This window comes from Oncorhynchus keta, chromosome 28, assembly GCF_023373465.1.
Source record: "Oncorhynchus keta strain PuntledgeMale-10-30-2019 chromosome 28, Oket_V2, whole genome shotgun sequence".
Classification (NCBI taxonomy): domain Eukaryota; kingdom Metazoa; phylum Chordata; class Actinopteri; order Salmoniformes; family Salmonidae; genus Oncorhynchus; species Oncorhynchus keta.
In genome coordinates this window covers 49,738,688-49,762,130 of record NC_068448.1, presented here as the reverse complement: position 1 = coordinate 49,762,130, position 23,443 = coordinate 49,738,688, and the positions used below count along the sequence as shown (strand labels likewise).

Genomic DNA, 23,443 nt, shown 5'->3' with positions numbered 1-23,443 from the left:
TAGGATTAAATGTCAGGAATTGTGAAAAACTGAGTTCCGACTTCAACTGTACTATCCCCATCAAATAACCCCCCAAAAATTGTTTTACGCTATTGCTTCTAAATTATGTTGTTAACATACAATGTTTAGCCTCAAAATATCGTTAAATCTACAAATGTAAAAGTGGTTTCACTTCTACAGCTCCACCCCTGCGCTTTATAGCAAACCAAATGGCTGGGGTTTTTTGTATTTTTTCTCTCAAATTAACGAGTACTCCTTCAAACATCCTGAGTGAGACAGAGAAAGGAGGACTGAATCAATAGTTTTGATCCTCCGAGTCATTATTGCTGCCCAGCTGTAATGACTTAATGGGAGCCGTTGTTGTTGGAGGATTTGGCTAGAAACTGAGATAGCTTAATGGCTTTTTAGCTAGCCGGGATTGATAGATTTTTGGGGGGTCAGAATTGGGGCCTATTAGAATGTGCTTACTGTGCAGATAATTGCACATCATTAATTGGACTGGTACATGATGAGACTTTCACATCAAATCAAAGTTGACTTGTTGCGTGCACAGGATACAATAGATGTAAAAAGCACAGTGAAATGCTGATTTACAAATTGTTTTGTATAATGCAGTGTTCAATATCACTGGTAATAAAATCCTGAATAGGATCTTAAAGCATGGATTCAATACTAGATCAGATAAATAAAAACACACAAGAAATAAAAACGCGTGTTTTATTTCTCGTATGTTTTTATTTTTACATCTTTATTTCATTGACCTCGGTAGGTTTGTCCAACACCTACACACACAAAAAAAATGTTTAAAATGTTTTAGTGCCAAATAGGGGTTCTTCGGCTTGTATCCATAGCGGATACCTTTTTGGTGCTATATAGAACCTTTTTTAAGGTTCTATAAAGAGCCATGCTCATAAGCAGAGGCGTCATGCTCATAGGGGGCATAGGGGCACATGCCCCCTCAGATTTGTCCTGTTAAAGTAAAAAATATAGTTTTTTTTTTCTCGCTAATACTACTAGTCACCTAGGAATTTTATGAAGTTGGCATTAGCTCGTCCATTTAAGTTCCCAATCTCCCAACCTCATTAAGACTCTCAGGCCATGCATGAGAAACAAGATTCAACTCTTTGGCCTGAATGCCGAGCATCACGTCTGGAAGAAACCTGGCACCATCCCTACGGTGTAGTATGGTGGTGGCAGCATCATGCTGTGGGGTTTTTCAGCGGCAGGGACTGGGAGACTAGTCAGGATGGAGGCGAAGATGAACATTACATTACATTGAACGGCGCAAAGTACAGAGAGATCCTTGATGATAACCTGCTCCAGAGCGCTCAGGACCTGGGGAGAAGGTTCATCTTCCAACAGGACAATGACACTAAGCACACAGCCAAGACAATGCAGGAGTGGCTTCGGGACAAGTCTCTGAATATCCTTTAGTGGCCCAGCCAGAGCGACTGGCCTAGAACAGCCACTGGCCCAGAACAGAGTGGCACGTTTTGCTCTTAATTGTAGTCGGAGGGCTGATATAAATACTATACATGCCAGTTTCTCTTTGCTAAGAGTTGAGGAGAGACTGACTGCATCACTTCTTCTTTTTATAAGAATTTTAATGGGTTAAAAATCCCAAATTGTTTGCATAGTCAACTTACACACAGCTCTGAAACACACTTATCCCACCAGACATGCCACTAGGGCTTGTCATCGTCCCCAAAGTCAGAACATATTCAAGAAAACGTACAGTATTATATAGAGCCCATATTTCATGGAACTCCTTTCAATCTCAAATTGCTCAAATAAACAGCAAACCTGGTTTCAAAAAACAGATGAAGCAACACCTCGCAGCACAACGCCTCTCCCCTATTTGACCTAGATAGTTTGTGTGTATGTATTGATATGTAGGCTACGTGTGCCTTTTAAAAAATATATGTAGTTCTATTCTTGTCTAATGATGTTCTGTATTATGTCATTCTGTTTTATGTTTTGTGTGGACCCCAGGAAGAGTCGCTGCTGCTTTTGCAACAGCTAATGAGGTTCCTAATAAAATACCAAATACATCTCTGGAGAGACCTGAAAATAGCTGTGCAAAGCAATGCTCCCCATCCAACCTGACAGAGCTTGAGAGGATCTGCAGAGTAGAATGGGAGAAACTGCCCAAATACTTGGGAATTGATCTTGGCGTCTGCAATATAAAAATCACTAATTCAATAAAGAAAACGACTCATTCTCCTGTTTTGTGTGACGGTGTGTACCGCAATGAGTATGGAGAAAAGAAAACAAACCAGAGAACCATCTGAAGTCAGACACAAGATTGTAGCTGAGCCTGGACAATCTCAAGGCTACAAGTCCATCTCCAGAGACCTTTGTGTTCCTGTTTCCACCGTTCGTAATGTTATCAAGAAGTTTAAGACCTATTGCACTGTAGCCAACCTCCCTGAGAACCTGATGGAAGATTGCAGCAAGCGACCGTGTGAACGGTGGAGAACGCACCTCGAATCAACTGCTACACAGATTCAAGCTGACTTTCAGACACAAGGTACGACAGTTTCAACTCGCACCATCTGTCGACCAACTCAATGAAAGGGGATTATATGGTAGGAGACCCAGGAGGACCCCACTGCTGAGAGAGCGACATAAGAAAACCCGACTGCAATTTGCCAAAGCGCACCTGAACATGACAAAATCCTATGCTAAATGTAGAGCTTTTTTGATAAACGCATACCTTTTCTATGTCAACAGAAAACAAATGGAATCCTTCAAAAGAAAACAACACCTTCCCTACACTCAAACATGGAGGTTCAGTGATGTTTTGGGGTTGCTTTGCTGTCTCGGGCACCGGGTGCCTTGAACATGTGCATGGCGTCATGAAATCAGGAGAATACCGAGGCATTTTGGAGCGCAATGTCGGACCCAGTGTCCGAAAGCTGTGTCTCTGTCGAAGGTCATGGGTCTTCCAGCAGGACATTGACCCCAAACACACTTCAAAAAGGAAGGGAAGGGTTCAAGACAAAATGCTGGACTGTTCTGAAAGTGGCCCGCAATGAGTCCAGATCTAAATTCCATTGAACACTTGTGGAGAGATCTGAAAAGAGCAGTTGGGCGAAGGCACCCTTCAAATCTGGGAGAACTGGAACAGTTCGCATAAGAAGTGTGGTCCAAACTGCCAGTACAGAGGTGCAGGAAGCTCATCGATGGCTATAGGAAGCACTTGACCAAAGACTGTGCTACCAAATATTAAGTCTGGGGTGTCAATAGTTTTTTCAATTCCATTTCTGTTTTCCTGATTTAAATGGATATATTACGTTCTGAATCAAAAACAAAGGTTCTGTAATATTAACAGAGAAATGAAGAATTGTGGAGACCAAATACTTTGGTCAATTTCAACTTATTTTTATGCGTTAGATGGAAGTTGCTTTGGGTGAAAACCTCTGCTAAAAGATTTTGTAATTTTCAGTAGTACCAAAGACATACAAGGGGATACATTTACTGTATGTGTTTTGGGGGGGGAAAGCGGTTTATGCTAAATCCCAAATCAATGCGTTGGCACTCGTGTAGATCTGAAGGGATAGGATAGGTATAAGCAATATGGTACTTGTGTCACCTTGCCTTCAGATAAGCTTTGTGGAAATGTTCCATATTGCTTACACCTACAGTATCCAATCTCTTCAGATTTACAGAAGTGCCCTCTACAGATGTGCCTAGGGAGGAGGGGCCAGTTCAATTTGGGATTCATGGAGAGTGTATAATTAGTCTCATATTTCCCCTGTGTCAGTGTTGAAGAGTGACAGAGGATTCCCAAGGCCATGATGTTGTGCCAAAATTTGCCAAAATGCAATTAGCAGGAAAACACCATTCTAAACAGAGCACCTGGGAAAACACCATTATAAATAGCCCACCTGATTGCTGTTCCAAATGTGACGGAGAGGAAAATCTGTTAGAAAGTGTGGGGGGGGGGTATCTAAAGATGCAACAACTAGATTGGGTTGCTAATTTGACTAGAATTGTTATTTTGGCTTCTGGACAACACAAACTAAGCATCAATTGTGAGATTTATAAATGTTTTCATTGGCTTTTGTTTGGAGTGCTCCATGTGACCATTGGTTTCTCTGTCCTGATAATGCTCTCGAGTGGTGCAGTGGTCTAAGGCACTGCATCTCAGTGCAAGAGGCGTCACTACAGTACCTAGTTCGAATCCCGGCTGTATCACATCCGGCCATGATTGGGAGTCCCATAGGGCGGTGCACAATTGGCCCAGTGTTGTCCGGGTAGACCGTCATTGTAAATATGTGCACACATAGACGTACCAGGCTGGTCATGACACGCATCTACATTATCATCCCAGACACCCTTGACCCACTCCAATTCGTATACCGCCCCAACAGATCCAAAGATGACGCAATCTCAATTGCTCTTCACATTGCCCTCTCCCACCTGGACAAGTGTGGAAATAACTATAGCACCTCTTCCCCCTCAGGAGGTTGAAAATATTTAATCCTCAAAAAGTTCTACAACTGCACCATCGAGAGCATCTTAACTGGCTGCATCACCGATTGGTATTGCAAATGCACCACCCTCGGCAGCAAAGCGCCACAGAGGGTGATGCGGACAGCCCAGTACGTCTCTGGGCCCAAGCTCCCTGCCATCCAGGACCTCCATATCAGGCAAAGCGTGCATTGCTGTGTCTCATTGTTAGTCTTTGTTCTAAAAGTTCTCTCCCCTTTCCTCTCTGCTTCCATCTCCTCTCCTCCCCATCCCGCTTCCCTCTCCTCCTCCCCTCCTCAAGCCCCTCAGTAAGTACCCACCTCTGATCAACGACATCTCCTTCTGGCTACCGGCCGAGGGCTACACAGAGAACGACTTCTATGACCTGGTGAGGAGCATCGGAGGAGACCTGGTGGAGAAGGTCACCCTGGTTGACCAGTTCAAACATCCAAAGTAAGGCTCCATGTTCTTCACAAGACACAGAGCTGTAGGACTCAACAGTGTTTCCTAGTGCTAGCACACCTGGGTAGTATTCATTAGTGCACACTAGCAAAATGTTTTGTCATGGAAAACAAGTGTTTCCTATTGGAAAAGTTCAGGTAGTCCCTCCCCGTTTCAGTCCATTTACCTCAGTTTGGTTCTGATTTTAACTACCTGACCTGACACCTGATTCAAGTGCTTAATGATTAGTTAAGCAGTTGAATCAGGTGTGCTTATACTGGCTTAGATCAAATAAGTGCAATTGCAGGGGGTCCTCAAAACACTGCTCTCATCCACCACACATCCAAAGTAAGACATCACACCCTCAAGAAGATATAGCAGTGGTACTCAAACGGCATACCTAGGGTGCCACGACTGAACAACGATGGGCATAGTGCCCCTCACTCTGATAAGGGCATTACCTTCGAAAAGTTGGTGTGTAGCTCTCATTTAGTTGTTCACTGAATTGCTACTACCATAATCAGGTTTTCAGTTTCCAACCCCCCCAGACAATTGCCCCTTCCCCTCATGCCCACTTTAAAAATGTGCTTGTCGTGAGAGACAAAAAAAACACTTAACACTGGGTGTAACAATGTTGTGACTCTATATGCATTACATATTAGTTCAAATGTAACTAGCAGGTTAAACAATTTACTGGCTAATGATAATGATACAACGATGTGGTGAACGCTCTTCATTTGGTTTGTACGGTGTTGTTTGCTATTAGGGGTGAGGTAAGATCTATTCCACTGCTTGACAAATGGGCTCGGAGAGAAAAGGTTAAGCGACGCTCTATTCATCAGAGGGGCTCGGGATTGGATTGTTTGGTCTTTGATAGTGGATATGTCTCCGCGTCTAGCTTATCTTTTCTACTCTGACAGCTTCTTATTATGCAAGATAATGGAGCCCGACTGAGCCGAGTGCTGTTTGCTCCGTTGATTGGAGCCCTTAGTCGAATGACAAGGAAGGACCGAGGGTCAATGTTTGTTAATGGCACATCTTCATTTGACCCGATTCACATCGGACGACATGAGGCTCGCTCTGTTTGTCTTGCACTCACGCTCACACCTACTCCCTCTCTCTCTCTCTCTCTCTCTCTCTGTCTCTCTCTCTCCATTTCTATCTCTTTCTGTCATACACATACATAATTATCTTTCTCTCTCACGTGCTCACACACACACAAACACACACAATTAACAAACAGAACCTTTTGGACTAATCCCAGCACCGACAGGAACAAACAAGGAATGGCCCAGTGACAGATCAATCACAGAGACTGATTGGCTTTGCCCTGGCTAATAGATTACTACTTCCATCGCATTCCTATCAAGGATTTAGAGTTGCGGACAATGTGTGTCGATACGTTTCAGTAACAAGTTTTTAGTAGGGCATTGCCTTGCTCGCCCCCGTCTTTACATTTGAAATTGACATAAAACCTGAAAACACAGGATGGATGAAAGCAACATGGCGGATGTCTTTGCTTCACCAATCCACCCCTTTCACAGGTCCGTGCAGCTCAAGGAAAGGAGATGAGGAGAGGAATTTGAGATAGCATATTGTAAGAATGATTGTCCTCAAGGTCATGAGCATTTTGGGATCATTTGTGCCGCAGTTTCACCAGAGACCCTTTTTTTTACCCAGAGAGAGATGGAGCTGAGGTGGGCCGAGCTCACATTGTTACGCAGCCTCCCTTGGACAACAAACTTTACGATTACTGCCGCGGGATATCAAGCTCCATTTAAACCCCAGCTACGTTACAGACTGTCCTCCCTGCGAATGCCACTTTTATGAACAAGATGGCTGGCTAATAGTTTTTTTTGTTTAGGTTTTTTGCTTTGCATCAACGCTGACTCATGGAATTAGGCAAGCTGCTCCTGATGAGGGCGGGCGGGCGACCGTACCCTTCTGTCTCTGTCTGTACGCCATTTATATATAACCTGCGCAAGCAGGGAGGAGTATTCTGAGACTTGTGTTTCCTCCTTGATGTACACCGTGTCCTGTGAAAAGCGGGCGCGGCGCCACCAATCAAGAATTCATTTAGCAGAATTGATTTAGCAGGCACTCTTATCCAGAGCAACTTACAATCGGTGAATTCGACTAAAGTAGGTGAAATCACAGTCACTGTAGTGCAACCTGTATTGTAATGAGTTATTGTTGCGTTGTACTTAGAGTTAGGGTTACTTCTGTGCTGTAATTGTACTGCCTGTTACCCTCTACTTACAAGAGCAAATACACGGCAATAAGAACACTGAAGTAAAGTGTTACTCGTAACACTAGGTTGCAATTTGATCACTTTCCGGCAGAGGCTCGACAGAAAGAGGATGCGATCACATGGTCTCATGTGAAGTTAACGTGACAACATGTAAAAGCAACATGTGAGAATGTGAAACTGCACGTGAAAACGTTTTGGAAACAGTGAATGCTACATTTCAACATGTCATACCAGAAACTACACGTGAAAACAGTGAATGCTAAATTTCAACATGTCATACCAGAAACTACACGTGACCACACCGGAACGTAATTCACGAGTAGAACTGCAAGTTCGATTTTCACGTGAGTAACGTTACTCCTGGAACACTATGATAAATAGAATTAGTTTTTCTTGAGTGTATTTTTAATCAAGCTGAGATTTTACTTTCAAGTCCACAAACATGGCGTCGCAGTAGGAAGATCGGAATGCCATGGAACCACGAGGTTGTGAGTTCAAATCCCAAGTGAGAACAAGTTGAATATAATGACAGTGGCAAGAAGAAGTATGTGAACCCTTTTGAATTACCTGGATTTCTGCATAAATTGGTCATCAAATTTGATCTGATCTTCATCAATAGACAAACATAGTGTGCTTAAACTAACACACACATTATTGTATTTATCTTGTCTATATTGAATACATAATTTAAACATTCACAGTGTAGGTTGGAAAAAGTATGTGAACCCCGAGGCTAATGACTTCCCAAAAACGAATTGGAGTCAGGACTCAGCTAACCTGGAGTGAACAATGAGACGAGATTGGAGATGTTAGTTAGAGCTGCCTTGCCCTGTAAAAAACACTCACAAAATTTGAGTTTGCTATTCACAAGAAGCATTGCCTGATGTCAACCACATCTCAGAAAACCTAAGAAATAAGAATTGTTGACTTGCATAAATCTGGAAAGGGTTACAAAGGTATCTCTAAAAGCCTTGATGTTCATCAGTCCACGGAAAGACAAATTGTCTATAAATGGAGAAAGTTCAGCACTGTTGCTACTCTCCCTAGGAGTGGCCATCCTGCAAAGATGACTGCAAGAGCACAGTGCAGAATGCTCAATGAGGTTAAGAAGAATCATAGAGTGTCACCTAGAGACTTACAGAAATCTCTGGAACATGCTAACATCTCTGTTGACGACTCTACGATACGTAAAACACTGAACAAGAATAGTGTTCATGGAAGGACACCACGGAAGAAGCCACCGCTGTCCAAATAAAACATTTGCTGCATGCCTGAAGCATGTCTGAATGTTCCACAGCGCTACTGGCAAAATGTTCTGTGGACAGATGAAACTAAAGTTGAGTTGTTTGGAAGGAACACACAACACTATGTGTGGAGAAAAAAAGGCACAGCACACCAACATCAAAACCTCATCCCAACTGTGAAGTATGGTGGAGGGAGCATCATGGTTTGGGACTGCTTTGCTGCCTCAGGGCCTGGACAGCTTGCTATCAATTCCCAAGTTTATCAAGACAGCCTTACATTCTACTGCAAAATATCTATCCACCAATTGAAGCTCAACAGAAGTTGGGTGATGCAACAGGACAACGACCCAAAACACAGAAGTAAATCAACAATGGCTTCAACAGAAGAAAATACGCCTTCTGGAGTGGCCCGGTCAGAGTCCTGACCCGATTGGGATGCTGTGGCATGACGTTGAGAGCGGTTCACACCAGACATCCCAAGAATATTGCTGAACTGAAACAGTTTTGTATAGAGGAATGATCCAAAATTCCTCCTGACCGTTGTGCAGGTCTGATCCGCAACTACAGAAAACATTTTGGTTGAGATTATTGCTGCCAAAGGCGTGTCAACCAGTTACTGTGAATGTTTACACAGTGTGTTCAATAAAGACATGAAAACGTATAATTGTTTGTGTTATCAGTTTAAGGAAACTGTCTATTGTTGTGACCTAAATGAAGATCACATGAAATTTGATGACCAATTTGTGCAGAAATCCAGGTTATTCAAAAAAGGTTCACATTCTTTTTCTTTCCACTGTATAAACATACACAATGTAATAATTTATGTCAAAAGTGTGTAAAATATGTAGGTTCAAAAAACTGCGACTGTGTGGCGTTATGGGAAATGACACATTTTTGTTTGCTGTGAAATCTTGCGAAAAATATCCACATGTGAATCTTTGGGTGATTTTCACATGTAAAATGATGTGCTTTTTCCGTTAAGGGCCAAGTGAGAGAGACTTTGTCATTTCTTTAAACAATCATCTTTATTCAATAATTATTACAATAATGAGGCTGGTCGACCCCACATACTATTAGTTAAATATTAATTGTTAACCATTAATATCAAAAATATTTTTCTCGCAGCCTTTAACTGTCACATCACTGCAGAAGCTCCTCCAGGTGATGTACAGAACCCGGCATTCAAACAAACCATTCCATCATTCTCAAGATTTCGATGTGGCGAAATACAAGTTGCATTGGCGGGAATGTCACTACAAAGTGGAATCCTCAGCTCAAAGTGGAGAATTCCGTTTGAATGCCTTTGCGTCGTACTGTAGTCACACTGATACGTTTTACTGGCCTGCACTAGTATTCCTCGGACGTGGCGCTACAAATCAAAGCTGATAGGCACTATAATGCAACACAAATCTGCATTTATTGGTCCGTAACGCTGTCAGATGTAATCGGGACGGATTCATTTGTAAAGTCAACCGTGCTGTCAGTCAAGCAGCTTGGACAGAAAGTCAACGGCATGCTGGCGAGCGGGGGGAGGGAGGGAGGGAGGGAGGTGGGAAAGTTGTAACACTGAGCCCCGCATCGATGATGTTGCCCTGCAGCAGAGGCTGTGTTACAACCTCTCAGAGAAGGCAGTAACCAGAATAATCTAAGTTAGTGAGTGGCACCGTCAATTTGGTAACATTGTATTAACACGTAGTTACATAGTAACATCTTTGAAGTGACATGGTAAAATAGTTTATCCGCTTAACTGTATTACCATGTCACTACAAAGGTGTTACTATGTAACTAGCAGTATATGCTACAACTCTACAAGGGGCAAGTTCCATTGATACCCCCACCTCCTTGCTGGTTTATATTTTCGAGGAGAGGCTGTCGTCTGGTCTCTGTGTTCTACTGCATGCTCTTCTCGCATAGGCATGCTTTCCATGTGAGACGTTCATGAGGAAGAGTGTGTGCATGCGTGTGAGCATGCGCGAGCGTGTGATCATGTGCGTGTGTGTGCATCCCTGCGTATGTACTCTACAAAACCACCACAACACTGCTTTTTGTAAACTATAAATATGCGAGGTATTTTTTTTAAAGCCACTGTCATAAAATGGCACCAGAATGGCCAATACAATTTGAAAAGCTTCTGCTGAATGTATAGTATAGTATATAGCAGTATAATACAGTACATATTAATATACTAGTATAGTACAGTACATGCTAGTGTATATAGTAGTATAGTGTATATAGTAGACTAGCCTTGTGTCCTCGGAGGCAAACACTGTCTGACCTGAAGCCCATCTCACCTCCACCACACCTGACACCTGACCTGGCCTGGACACAGTCTGTCCCTCACAAGGCCTACACATCTCCCCTCTCAGCTTAGGCAGAATAGGGAGCACCCGGCCACCATTTTTTGGATCAAATTAACAATTACTGCTGGCACGCGCAGGAAGAAAGAAACAGATGGGGAGAGGGGGTGGAAGGTGAGATATGTAGACAACAGGAACACGGAGGAAGTGTGTGTGTGTGTGTGTGTGTGTGTGTGTGTGTGTGTGTGTGTGTGTGTGTGTGTGTGTGTGTGTGTGTGTGTGTGTGTGTGTGTGTGTGTGTGTGTGTGTGTGTGTGTGTGTGTGTGTGTGTGTGTGTGTGTGTGTGTGTGTGTGTGTGTGTGTGTGTGTGTGTGTGTGTGTGTGTGAGAGAGGAGTGCCATGCAGAGCGTTGTGTCCCAGGATCAGTGAAACGTTTAGAGATAAATGGAGAGAGAGAGAGAGAGGTGTGTGTGCGTTTGACAAATGGCCGTCTTCGGCAGTGGGTTGCTGAAGAGAGCCAGACTTGTTAAAAATCAGCCTTCTTTGTTGGAAACCTCCCGGGATCTTTCCAGAAGGCGAAGCAGCAGGCTAATGCCGAGCACGGCCCCCGAGCCAGAGTAGAGCAGGCAGAGAGGGAGAGAGCGAGAAAGACAGAGACCAGGGAGGAAGATGGAGAGACGGGGGGTGGGGGTTGTGTGTGCTAGAGAGAGAGAAGGAACTGGTAGAGACAGGGAAAATTCTAGGGTAGGAGAGAGAAGGGGATAACAGAGAGAGGGAGATGTGTGGGAGGGGGGGGGGTATCCTGGGAGCGACAGTATAGAGTGATAGGAGGGAGCTGGCAGAGGCAGTGAGACAGGGGAAGAAGAGAGAGTGGACTGAGTTTAATGGAGCTACTGCAGGAAACGCCTTTGAATAATGTATTGTTGTTTAACATGCACACTTCAATACGTTACAGTGCATGACCCTACATCACACATGATTTGTCACTCACAAATGTAAGATGTTAGAAAATAATATGCATATAGAATGCATATTACAGTCCTATTGCGGATGGTATAGTGTTTGCCAAAACACATGCTGTAACAATGTGTATTGTCCAGGTAGTTCCAGGTAGATTGGGTGAAAAAAAGATATGTAAAAGGGATATTACACTTACCGTCAAATGATCTGTCAGGTATAACATTTAATTGACATAACATTACATTTATCTGATTTTAGGCGGATCCATATGAAATGAATGTTCCACACTTTAAAATCATTCAAAGAAAAGAAGACAATCCCTGTCTCCGTTCTCTTCTGTACATAATAGAATCCCCACGTCTTTATGATATCCCATTTGTACACAGTATTCCAAGTTATTAGGTATTTTTTTAGCCCACAGCGTTAGCGCACAGTGCACCGTATTCCTCAGTTTGCTAACAAGAGTGCTTTACGGCATTACCAGGCTGAAGTGAGCATAATGGGAGCTCGGCCAGATTCATGCTGTAGGTGCTGCCAAGCAGCCTGGAGCAGCTGGGTAATCTGGGTGTAATTGAGAGCGGGGGTAACGGGGGAAGAGCCCCTCAGGCTGACAGGTCTGCCACAATGCACTGCACTGTTTTGGTTCCATGCAGGCTTTTCCAGTATAGTGTTGTGCCTCCTGACATATTGTAGGTGAGCCTACAGTTGCAATACACTGTAATAGTGACCCTTTGACAGACGAAGGGAAGGTGGTGCACTGTAAATCCTCATAGTAGGTTATCTCTCTACAGGCATGCTATTCTATGATCAGTTTGATATGTGTGACAGGGTGCCATTTAGTCATCATAACTAATAAGCCAGTTCATCTGCTATGGTTCTTGCCCTTGTTTGGTTAAGTTAAGGCTGGTTTAATTTCCTCTGGCGGTGCTCAGGCATCCTCGGTTAATCGCTGCAGACACAGGTGAGCTTTTTCCCCCGCAGACAGCTTCAAGTTGAGTTTCAACAGTAAGCACCATTCTGTCAGGGTGGGAGGCTTCAAATGGAGCTGTCAATTTGGAGAAAGAAAAAGAGAGACAGGGAAGGAGAGCAAGAGAGTGATTGGGAGAGAGAGAAAGGGAACTTGGAAAGAGAGCAGTCTGTGGTTTCAGCCTGCCATAGCCGCTGTTCGTCAACGTTACACCTAAGCAGTGTTGATTAGGAACGTCCGACCCATTGGTTGAGCGACACCGCTCCACTCAAGCTGCCAGAGTCCCGGCCGTCTTTGACTAAGAGCAGACGGTCGGACAGTTCTCCGAGATCCTTTAGACGACCGACAGTCATCAATTATTGCTGCCTCTACACTGTCCCCTCTTATTATTTCATCACGACATTGACCAAATCATCAAATTCACCCCCCCCCCCCCACAAGCCCCCAAGCTGTCATAAAGAATATGGACAAGAACTCTGTGTCTACAGCCTCAGGGACAGATGTCAGCCATTTTGAAAGATGCCATTTGTTTGGAAAGTCATGCGTACCGCGGAACAACCTCCTCCTCCTAAGCACAGCGAGGCAGGTGCTTCTTGTCCTTGGTCCAGCATTTATGAATCATCCCATTCCCATCCCCAACCGTTCATGTAAAGTTGTTTTTATGATGAAGACCACCGTTGGACAAGAGCCCCCTTGAAATGCTTGCGGGTGAATCACTGCTCTTGGTGACGAGTCGCAGTCTTTAGTAGTGGATCCCTGAGAGTTTAGCCGCTGCGATTTATCCCCTGGTGAAGTACTGTGCCATCTGATGAAAACCGGTGCTCCTCCATGTAGCATGCCAAAGTGCCTGTTATCCGCAAGTCCTCGCTTTTGCTCTCTCGCTGGCCGCCAGTTGCCGCCACTCTCCTGGCTTAACGAACGAGGGAAATTATTTGTTCTCCAGCCACGTGGGGTCAATGAAATGGCAGTGCCAGGCTTAAAAATATAACTATTGACTAGGCATGTTGCCCAATAAAAGACACTTTGGATTTCTAGTGGAACTCCCCATGAAAAGGAACAATGAACACGGCAGGACAGTGAGATGGTTCCAAGACATGGGCAGGCAAAAAAAAACCTGACTTGGGGACCGACTGTAACGGCAGATTTCCTCTTCGTCTGAAGAGGAGTAAGGATCGGACCAAGATGCAACGTGGTAAGTGTTCATGACGATTTATTAAAAACGAACTGAACACTGAAATACAAAACAATAGACGATGTGACGAAAAAGAAAAACGAAACAGTACCGTGCGGCGACAAACACTCACACGGAAACAAACACCCACAAACCAACAGTGAAACCCAGGCTACCTAAGTATGATTCTCAATCAGAGACAACTAACGACACCTGCCTCTGATTGAGAACCATACTAGGCGGAACACAAAAACCTACATAGAAAGACAGACTGCCCACCCCAACTCACTCCCTGACCATACTAAAACAAAGAATAAAATAACAGAACTATTGTCAGAACGTGACACAGACAACCGAACCGAATCTTAGTCCCAGACAGAGGTACTATTTGTTTACCTTGACTGAAGCCTGAATCTACATGATTGTATACATTTGGGTTATTGTCTATACACAGTTAGCAGGTGCCCCCCCCCCCAAGTGATTTATTTTATTTTTTCAAGTGCCTTACACACAGGAAATCGAGTGCAAACCTTGACAAATAGCACGGAAATCAAATCAATGGTTGACACGGACGCAAAGAGATTCACATCTATATTGCTTGCTGTTTGGAGTTTTAGGCTGGGTTTCTGTAGGAGCACTTTGTGACACCTGCTGATGTAAAAAGGGCTTAATGAATACATTTGATTTGATTCACTGGGTTAGCGGCACAATCCAAGGGAGGTATCGACAGAATTTTTCCATAATTCTAGTGTTTGCTAATTAGCAGAAGATGCGGTTGGGTGATGTGTACGTGGAGTAAATGGGGCCTCTGTAATTCGTTTTGGGCCCTGGAAGAGGATAAATGGGAGCAATCTACAGCCACCACCCGCCACATTTTACTCTAAAGGCATTTCTTCCTCCATTACTTTAGACTTTTATCCTATCGGCCATTATCCTCGTCCCAGTGAAATAACTCCGCGAGGGAAGCACTTCTATTAGGTAGCGTTTCAAAAACACGCCAATTGATTCGGTTGTCGGCTGAGCAAAGGGACACATTTTATTTGTCATGACTCATTCAACAAAGTTATTCCTTACTACACAAGGACTTCTCGCTTAGCTTGCTTCTAAGAAATTACTTGGGGCCTTGTTTTCGATGTGTCACGGTGGAGAACTTCGGTCAGGTCAGGAGAGAAGGAGGGGGAGCGGGCCAGAGCCAACTGGATCAATGCAGTAATTAGAGCAGTGGCAAGGCAGACAAGCGAGAGGCCAGGCCGGAATATATCTTTCCCCTCTCCCCTGAGGGATCGTGGAATGATCTTTTGAAATGCAGGACTTGTGATTGTGTGCGTGTATGTATTTGTGACTTTGTGTATTAATATCTTTGGTGTATCATCAACCACAAGGACCTTAGTGAGTTTGAGAAGCTGTGTTGAAATGGAAAACCAAAAAGTGTTGCATTTGGCCCCATCTTTCTGGGGTTGGAGGTAACCAATTGAATATTGGGTTTAGCAGTAACCGAGAGCACGTAAGTGAGCGGCTGTTTGAAACCTTCACTTTAGTGCTCACGGGTTGCTAGTCAACAAGAGTAATGACATCTACAGGTCAGTCTTCCTGGTTGAATTTGGCACTTGCTGTTTCAGTGCTAGCCAGTGGCTGGTTGTCTAGGAGGCTTATGTAGCCAGCAGAAGGTCAAGTTAAATGTCACTCTTTACTCTGCTCTTATAAACAGAGGGCTGTTGGGGCCGCCTTGCCCTCTCCACATCAGAGAAAACAAAACCGACTGCGGGATAACCCTGCTTAGCAATCATCATTACAAACAACACTCCCAGGCGTGTGCGCACAGAAACACAAACACATACACAGTTCCACAGCTGTCCCCCTCGACCTTACATCCTCTGAAGACAGTGAGCTGAATAAACCCATCACTGTCCACTGCCTTGTAAAGCAGTCTACTGTCCAAAGGCCAAAGATCACATCATGAGTGACAGTTCTATAGCAGGAGAGGAGAAGGGAGAGGGGAGGGAAAGGGAAGAGAGGAGGGAAAAGAAGCGACCTGGCGTAAGGGAGGGGGAGAGGACAGGTGAGACGAGGAGGGGAGCAGGGTGGAGAGGACAGGAAGGGAGAGCAGTCGGGTGGAGAGGAAAAGGGGAGAGCACAAGGTAATTACTCCATTACATGAAAGAGATCTATGTCTATGCCAGTTCAATGGGTAATTACTTCATTACACGAACGAGACCTATGTCTATGCCAGTTCAATTACAGAGTGGGAGGCAGAGAGGTGGTTAGAGCGAACTCTATAAGAAACTCAAAGGTCACAGCTAATGTGTGGGAGAAGAGGAATAAATGGAGGAGAGTATGATGGACAGGAAGAGGAGATTAATTCATACACTTTGTCCCCACACACACCACACACACTTTCTTCCCACATACAAACGTGTTTCCAATGAAGATGGAGCAGAATAAACCAAATATCAGAAGAGGTGAAAGATACAAAGAACCGGAGGTGTATATAGCAGTGTTTTTCACAAGTAGCAAGTCTAATAGAAAAAGTAGCCAGCCAGGCACCCCCGGGTTTGACATTTTTGGCCGAAAGAGCTTTATTTTGGTGATCCCATCTGAAATACACAGCAAATGATTCACTATTTCCCTCCCAGATTGTAAAAATGTGTTGTGGTATTGTGTAGAGCGACATTAAATTACAATATAAATTACTTAAAATGTATGAATTCCGTGTATTGTTAATTGTTTGGGGTTTTGTGTTGATCTAAGCCTATATGATCAGAACTGTTTTCTAAGGAAGAGATCAGTAAATCTTTTTTTTTTACATTTAACCTGTTTTCTCTTGAGATTAAAGTCTTATTTACAGTTTTACTGAAAGATAAGAATTGCCAGAATGATGTTAGTCCTTAAAATTATATATTTTATTAAAACAGAAAAATGAAGTTAATAGCCTGCATTATCTAGATATTCGTTTTTTCTTCGGGTTTCTGTTTTTCCGTTTTTCGCTCTCTAAGTCAGTTTTATAAATAGAACATCAACTTTATCTGTTTTTCTAAGTCAACAACAATGCTTAAATCACATCATGAGACCCATTTTTGAATTTTGGACTAATTCTGAGAAATGTAGATGTTTTTGGTGTAGTTGCGATGTAGTTTTTGGTGTAGTTGTTTTTTTTAGTGCACGTGTGATAAGGGGCTGAACTTTGTTTTTTGAACTGGGAGGACATATCTAGTCGGATAAACACTTCAAACAGCCTACACGACCGCTAGGAGGTGTCCGCATAGTCCTAAAGCACACCGTTGCCTTGTTTTGTAATACATTCCAATGATTCAACTGGGCCGGACAAAAATGCAATTTCAGAATGTGGGCGGGACATCTCCCCCCGTCCCCAGTGATAGTTGCACCCCTGCATGTGATCATAGCTGCAGGAAGTAGGTGGGGGTCGGGGTACACTGGGGGAGGGTGGAAAAAAAGGTTTTGCCCGCTCTGCAGAAAGCTATTGCTTTGCTAATATAGGACTATTAAAGGCCCAGTGTTGTTTTAATGCATATATAAAGTACCAGTCAAAAGTTTGGAAACACCTACTCATTCAAGTTTTTTTTATTTATTTTTTTACTATTTTCTACATTGTAGAATAATAGTGAAGTCAACAAATCTATGAAATAACACATATGGACTCATGTAGTAAACAAAAAAGTGTTCAACAAATCTAAATATATTTTAGATTTCTCAAAGTAGCCACCCTTTGCCTTGATGACAGCTTTGCACACTCTTGGCATTATATCAACCAGCTTCACCTGGAATGCGTTTCCAACAGTCATGAAGGAGTTCCCACATATGCTGAGTACTTGTTGGCTGCTTTTCCTTCACTCTGTGGTCCAACTCATCCCAAACCATCTCAATTGGGTTGAGGTCGGGTGATTGTGCAGGCCATGTCATCTGATACAGCACTCCATCACTCTCCTTCTTGGTCAAATAGGCCTTACACAACCTGATGTGTTGAGTCATTGTCCTGGTGAAAAACAAATGATAGACCCACTAAGCACAAACCAGATGGGATGGCGTATCGCTGCAAGATCCCGCTGTAGCCCTGCTGGTTAAGTGTGTCTTGAATTCTAAATAAATCACTGACAGTCACCAGTAAAGCACCCCCACACCATCACACTTCCTCCTCCATGCTTCGCAGTGGGAACTACACATGCAGAGATCATCCTTTTACCTACTCTGCTTCTCACAAAGACATGGCAGTTGGAACGGAAAATCTCAAATTTCAAAGGACAATTTTCCACGGGTCTAATGTCCATTGCTTGTGTTTCTTGGCCCAAGCAAGTCTCTTCATCTTATTGGTGTCCTTTAGTAGTGTTTTTTGGGGGTCTTCTTTCCTGTGGCGGTCCTCATGAGAGCCAGTTTTATCATAGTGCTTGATGGTTTATGCGACTGTACTTGAAGAAAGTTCTTGACATTTTTTGGATTGACTGACCTTTGTCTTAAGGCAATTATGGACTGTCGTTTCTCTTTGCTTATGGGAGCTGTTCTTGCCATAATATGGGTGTGGTATTTTACCAAATAGGATTATCTTCTGCATACCACCCCTACCTTGTCACAACATAACTGATTGGCTCAAACACATTAAGAAGGGGGAAAAAATCCACATATTAACTTTTAACAAGGCACACCTGTTATATGAAATTCATTCCAGATGACTACCTCATGAAGCTGGTTTAGAGAATGCCAAGACTGTGCAAAGCTGTCAAGGCAAAGGGTGGCTACTTTAATCAGATATAAAATATATTTTGATTTAACACTTCTTTGGTTACTACATGTTTCCATATGTGTTATTTCGTAGTTTTGATGTCTTAAGTATTATTCTACGATGTAGAAAATAGTTTAAAAAATAAAGAAAAACCCGGGGGCGGCAGGGTGGTTAGAGCGTTGGACTCGTAACCGGAAGGTTGCAAGTTCAAACCCACGAGCTGACAAGGTCCAAATCTGTCGTTCTGCCCCTGAACAGGCAGTTAACCCACTGTTCCCAGGCCGTCATTGACTTGCCTAGTTAAATAAAGGTCAAATAAAATGAGTAGGTGTATCCAAACTTTTAACTGGTACTGTATGTATATTTTATTACCATTTTTCAGTGGGTGCCGCAGCACCCTCAGCACCCCTACTTCCCACGGCTATGCAGATGATGGTAGAATTTGTATAACAAATACCCACTGAATTGATGGAAATAATCGTGACGTCATTCTGGCAGGTAAGCATAGACTACTTTGTTGTTCACAATATATATTGAGATGGTTTTTGGGACAGCTGCAGGAAGACTGGTTTCATTAGTATCATCGCTAAAGTCTCAACACACAGACGGGTGCATTCTCGTTGCCTCTTCGGAAATTTGAAGGAAATACTCATCACTGATATACATTATGTTCTTGTTTTATGATGAACTTGGGCAAATGAATACATTTTCAATATACTTCATGCCTGGATTCCATGAGTGCCCTATAATATTTGGACCAGAATGAGGCTCTCCACTACCTACAGTATTTTTCCTGCAGTGATGATTCTTCATCGAATGTTTTCATAATTTATCTGCAGATGATCGCCAAAAAGCCCCTAAGTCTACCAGTAGCTTATGCAAATTAGGGAGCCAAATGAACAGAGCCACTTTTATTGTAAACAAAAATATAATATGTTTCTAAACCCTATCTACATTAATGTGGATGCTACCATGATTACGCATCATTCTGAGTAAATTGTGAGTAATGATGAGTAAGAAGTATACCTCCCCTGTTATTGTAATGTTGAGAGGTTAGCATGTCTTGGGTATGATATTTGTGCGTCTTTAACTTCATCACTTATCATTATTCACGATTAATTCAGGATTATCTGTAATCAAGGTAGTATCCACATTAATGCAGAAGTCTTTAGAATCATATTCTATTCTTATTTACAATAAAAGTGACTCCAGGGGCCTCCCGAGTGGCGCAGCGGTCTAAGGCACTGTATTGTAGTGCTTGAGACATCACTACAGATCCGGGTTGGACCGGGAGACCCATGAGGCGGCGCACAATTGGCCCAGCATCGTCTGGGTTAGGGGAGGGTTTGTCTGGCCGGGATGTCCTTGTCCCATCAAGCTCTAGCTACTCCTTGTGGCGGGCTGGGCGCATGCACGCTGACACGGTCGCCAGTCGTACAGTGCTTCCTCTGACACATTGGTGCGACTGGCTTCCGGGTTAAGCGAGCAGTGTGTCAAGAAGCAGTGCGGCTTGGAAGGGTCGTGTTTCGGAGGACGCATGGCTCTTGACTGTCGCCTCTCCCAAGACTGTATGGGAGTTGCAGCGATGGGACAAGACTGTAACTACCAATTGGATATCATGAAATTGGAGAGGGGAAAAAGGGGGTAAAAAAATGTAAATAAATAAATATGTGACTGCAAAATGACACTTCATTATTTGCCATTCATTTCTATTGGGCACAAAATAATCTGAAACACACCCAAAACAAACAGCAAATACATCCAACAATTTTGTAGAGTCACCAGCTTGATGTAATCATTGCGTGCTACTTTTGTCTACTTTAATACAGATAAGTGAATTTGTTCCACTTTTAGTTATGTACAAAAAGTGCTTTAATTTCTAAACGGGTCAACTGGGATGGATTAAAATACCCTCAAGCGAAAGCTGTCAGTCTGTACTTTAACCCCGTAGTCATTGTGTCATTTGAAATCCAAAATGCTAGAGTCCAGAGCCAAAACAACAACAAATGTGTCACTGACCCAATAGTTTTCTAAGGTCCAAAATAAGCCCATAGAAACGCATTAGGCTTATTTTGGGACAGATATTGGCGAGTGAAACTTTGTCTCGCTTCGCCTCTTCCTCTCTGCTGCGTTTCCCTGTCATCACTCGCTTTGTGACTGACCATCACTGGATGTTAGAAGATGCATACTAATGTTCGTTCTAGTAGGAGAGGGCTCGATGAACTAGCGAATTGAAACTTTGAAATGAAAAGTAGCCTAGTTAATATGAAGTGGAAAATGAGCTGGCTGAAAATGAGTCTAACCAGCTGATTAGCCGACAGCCTTTGCTAATGGAAAATACTATATGGGAGATGGAGCTCTTTCGTCGCACCTATAGATTGAGAAATGAGGGGAAATCTGGAGACAGACAGAAAGGAGATTAAAGTTACAGAAAAGGGTCGGGATGAGTTCACAACATCATTTAGGCTTGCTGACGCTACATTGACCTTTTCAGCATTGTTATGTTCCTGTAACCCTCGTCTTTCGCTCAGGGGGGCAATGGAGGGAGTTGTGTGTTTGTGTGTGCGTGCGTGCATGTGTTTGTTGGGGGGATACCTCGCTGACAGATTGATTGCACTGTGATTTGGGCTTTTCTCTCACTCAATCACTCGGTGACAGGGGTGCATTGTCTCGTACCTGTTATCATTTAGCAGTCTCGGGCTTTCATTAAAGAGGATTTTGATTCATTATGGAGAATTGTTTGTAAGTTCGATCTGGACGGAGAAAGCAATTTGCAAAGGAAAACATTGGCGCGCACCTGATTGTCCTCAGCCCCCAAACAAAACAAGCGAGTAATACACGCAGGAAATGCAAATTCCCGTTATAGAATATTTTTGTCATACACCACACTGGAGCAAACTTTCATTGTGATTGAAAAAAGCAATTTCCTATTCAAATGTGAATTCTCAATCGTGCTTGGCAGAGTTCTATTTATTTCCCCTGAAGGCAGCCAATGAAAAACATGCCAGCAACACAATAGACCCAACTCTTTTTAAGGGACAGTTAATGTATATTGTTTTAAGCTTTAATTGTTTTTCACCGATAACAAGCTAACAAACGTAAAAGTTGTTTGAATGAAACAAACACCCTAGGTCGGAAATGAGCTCTAACTTCAAAGAGTGAACAATCCATTTAATACACAACCAAAGTCAGTATTTTCACTTGATACAGTTGTGCTGCCTGTTGCCCTTGGGGCCCCCGCACTTTTTTTTTAGCAAATGTTATCTGCTATTATAACACTTTCTATGAAGTGCATTTAGATAACAAATTTATAGTACATCCCAGCTTCTTCTGTTGGCCTTCGTCAGTGCATACAGGTAGCAGAGTATTATAAAACTTGTTGTGAGCATGCAATACAGTTTATGGCTCCTCATAACAGCTCATAGCCCCTCTGGGCGCAAACAGGGCCGCCTCAGTCATCTAACCGAGACGCCGGTGCCACTGAGCCACAGGGGTGTGTGCGTGTGTGTAAATAGGAACCACTGCTGCGGATCCACCCGCCTTCAAGCCCCATAACTCTCCGTAAGCTAGCGTTACAACTGCTTGACACTGTCTTGAATGTTTTGTTGTGTAGCTTTCACTGTAAGCTGATCTATATTGTTTTGTGAAGCCGTGGCTAAGGAGTATGGCGATAATAGAAATAGTAATATCTCAATGATGGATATTGGACCACGACTCCCTTGTCAATGGAGATGTCGGTTTGAGGCTCGGGAGAGGCAGGCAACGGAAACCAATCGCTTTGTCCTACCAAATAGCACGTAATGGACTTGTGTGGAGGCTTGAGTGCAGGATACATGCAACAAGAACAAAAAAATGAAGCCCCACTTTGGTATCTGCTTTTGTCTCCTTCTCCGAACCTGCTGCTTCCCAGTTTCAGGACCCAAGTCCTTTTAGCACAAATCTATTTCTGAATAGGCGCTCTAATGCACAATGTGGATTAACTTAACCCAGCATTAAAGCTATTGATTACCTCCTCCCAAGTAGCCATCCACAGCATAATATGCTCAAATTACCCGGGCGCCTGCGGAAGAAGCGTTTGAATTAATTTCATTGTGGAGGGAGAGGTGTGGCCGTGGACTTGTAACCATGTGGACATAAGCGGGAAGACAATACCCTTTCCATTTTACATTAACGATGAGGCCGTCTTTGTGGCAATAAGGTTGCATGCAGGCAATGGGGCTGATGGTAAATAGGGGTCGCACCCCTCTTATGCCTCCCTTAGCTCTTCTACCACACCCAAACCCTCTCTGTAAACCCTATCGTGCACTTCCCTGCCCCCCAGATTCCTCTTATAATTAGAGAGAGATGCCTCACTCCAGGGCATATGATGACGAGCAAGGAGGATAGCTTGTTAGTTTGCTTCTAATTGCATTTGCAGACTGTTTGTCAGAGTTAAGTGATTATAAAGGCCAGAACCCTTTGACACACCATGCTTGTCTGTTGGTTTGCTGTAATGGACTTTTCCTCGGTCTTCTGCAATACAAGTGGTGATGGATAAGTGTTTTTTGATATTTGGGGAATATTGGCCTGCTAAGGGGCATTATAGGGCATACGGCACCTGTTGTACCAGTATTTCAGATCTGCTGACATTTTCAGTCACTGCTTAGTTTCTAAGCAAGGATGCTAGCCAGGTACTATCCTACCACATTTAACCTGCAGAGAGTTTGAAAAATGTTCTGTTCTAACAAAAGTAATACCTCTCTAATGCAGAACACTTATTACAGAATGTTTAGCTTGTAAACGTGTTATTCTGCCTACCTCAATGTCAACCAGAGGTGAAACACCCAACACGTGTGAACATTGTATCCACTTGTGAGCAGTGTCATGGCTTGAATTATCATTGGGCAGTTAATCAGCTAGGAGAA

The 23,443-nt window shown here is 43.3% G+C and overlaps 1 protein-coding gene across 3 annotated transcripts in view; it reads left to right on the top strand.

Moving 5' to 3' along the window:
- Positions 1 to 23,443, top strand: part of LOC118361543 (phenylalanine--tRNA ligase, mitochondrial-like) — a 118,814-nt gene that overhangs the window by 63,852 nt on the left and 31,519 nt on the right. For all 3 annotated transcript variants that reach the window (XM_035741556.1, XM_052483236.1, XM_035741557.1), the window contains one exon: positions 4,778 to 4,929. In XM_035741556.1, the coding sequence (XP_035597449.1) occupies positions 4,778 to 4,929 (152 nt within the window). The remainder of the gene's footprint in view (positions 1 to 4,777; positions 4,930 to 23,443) is intronic.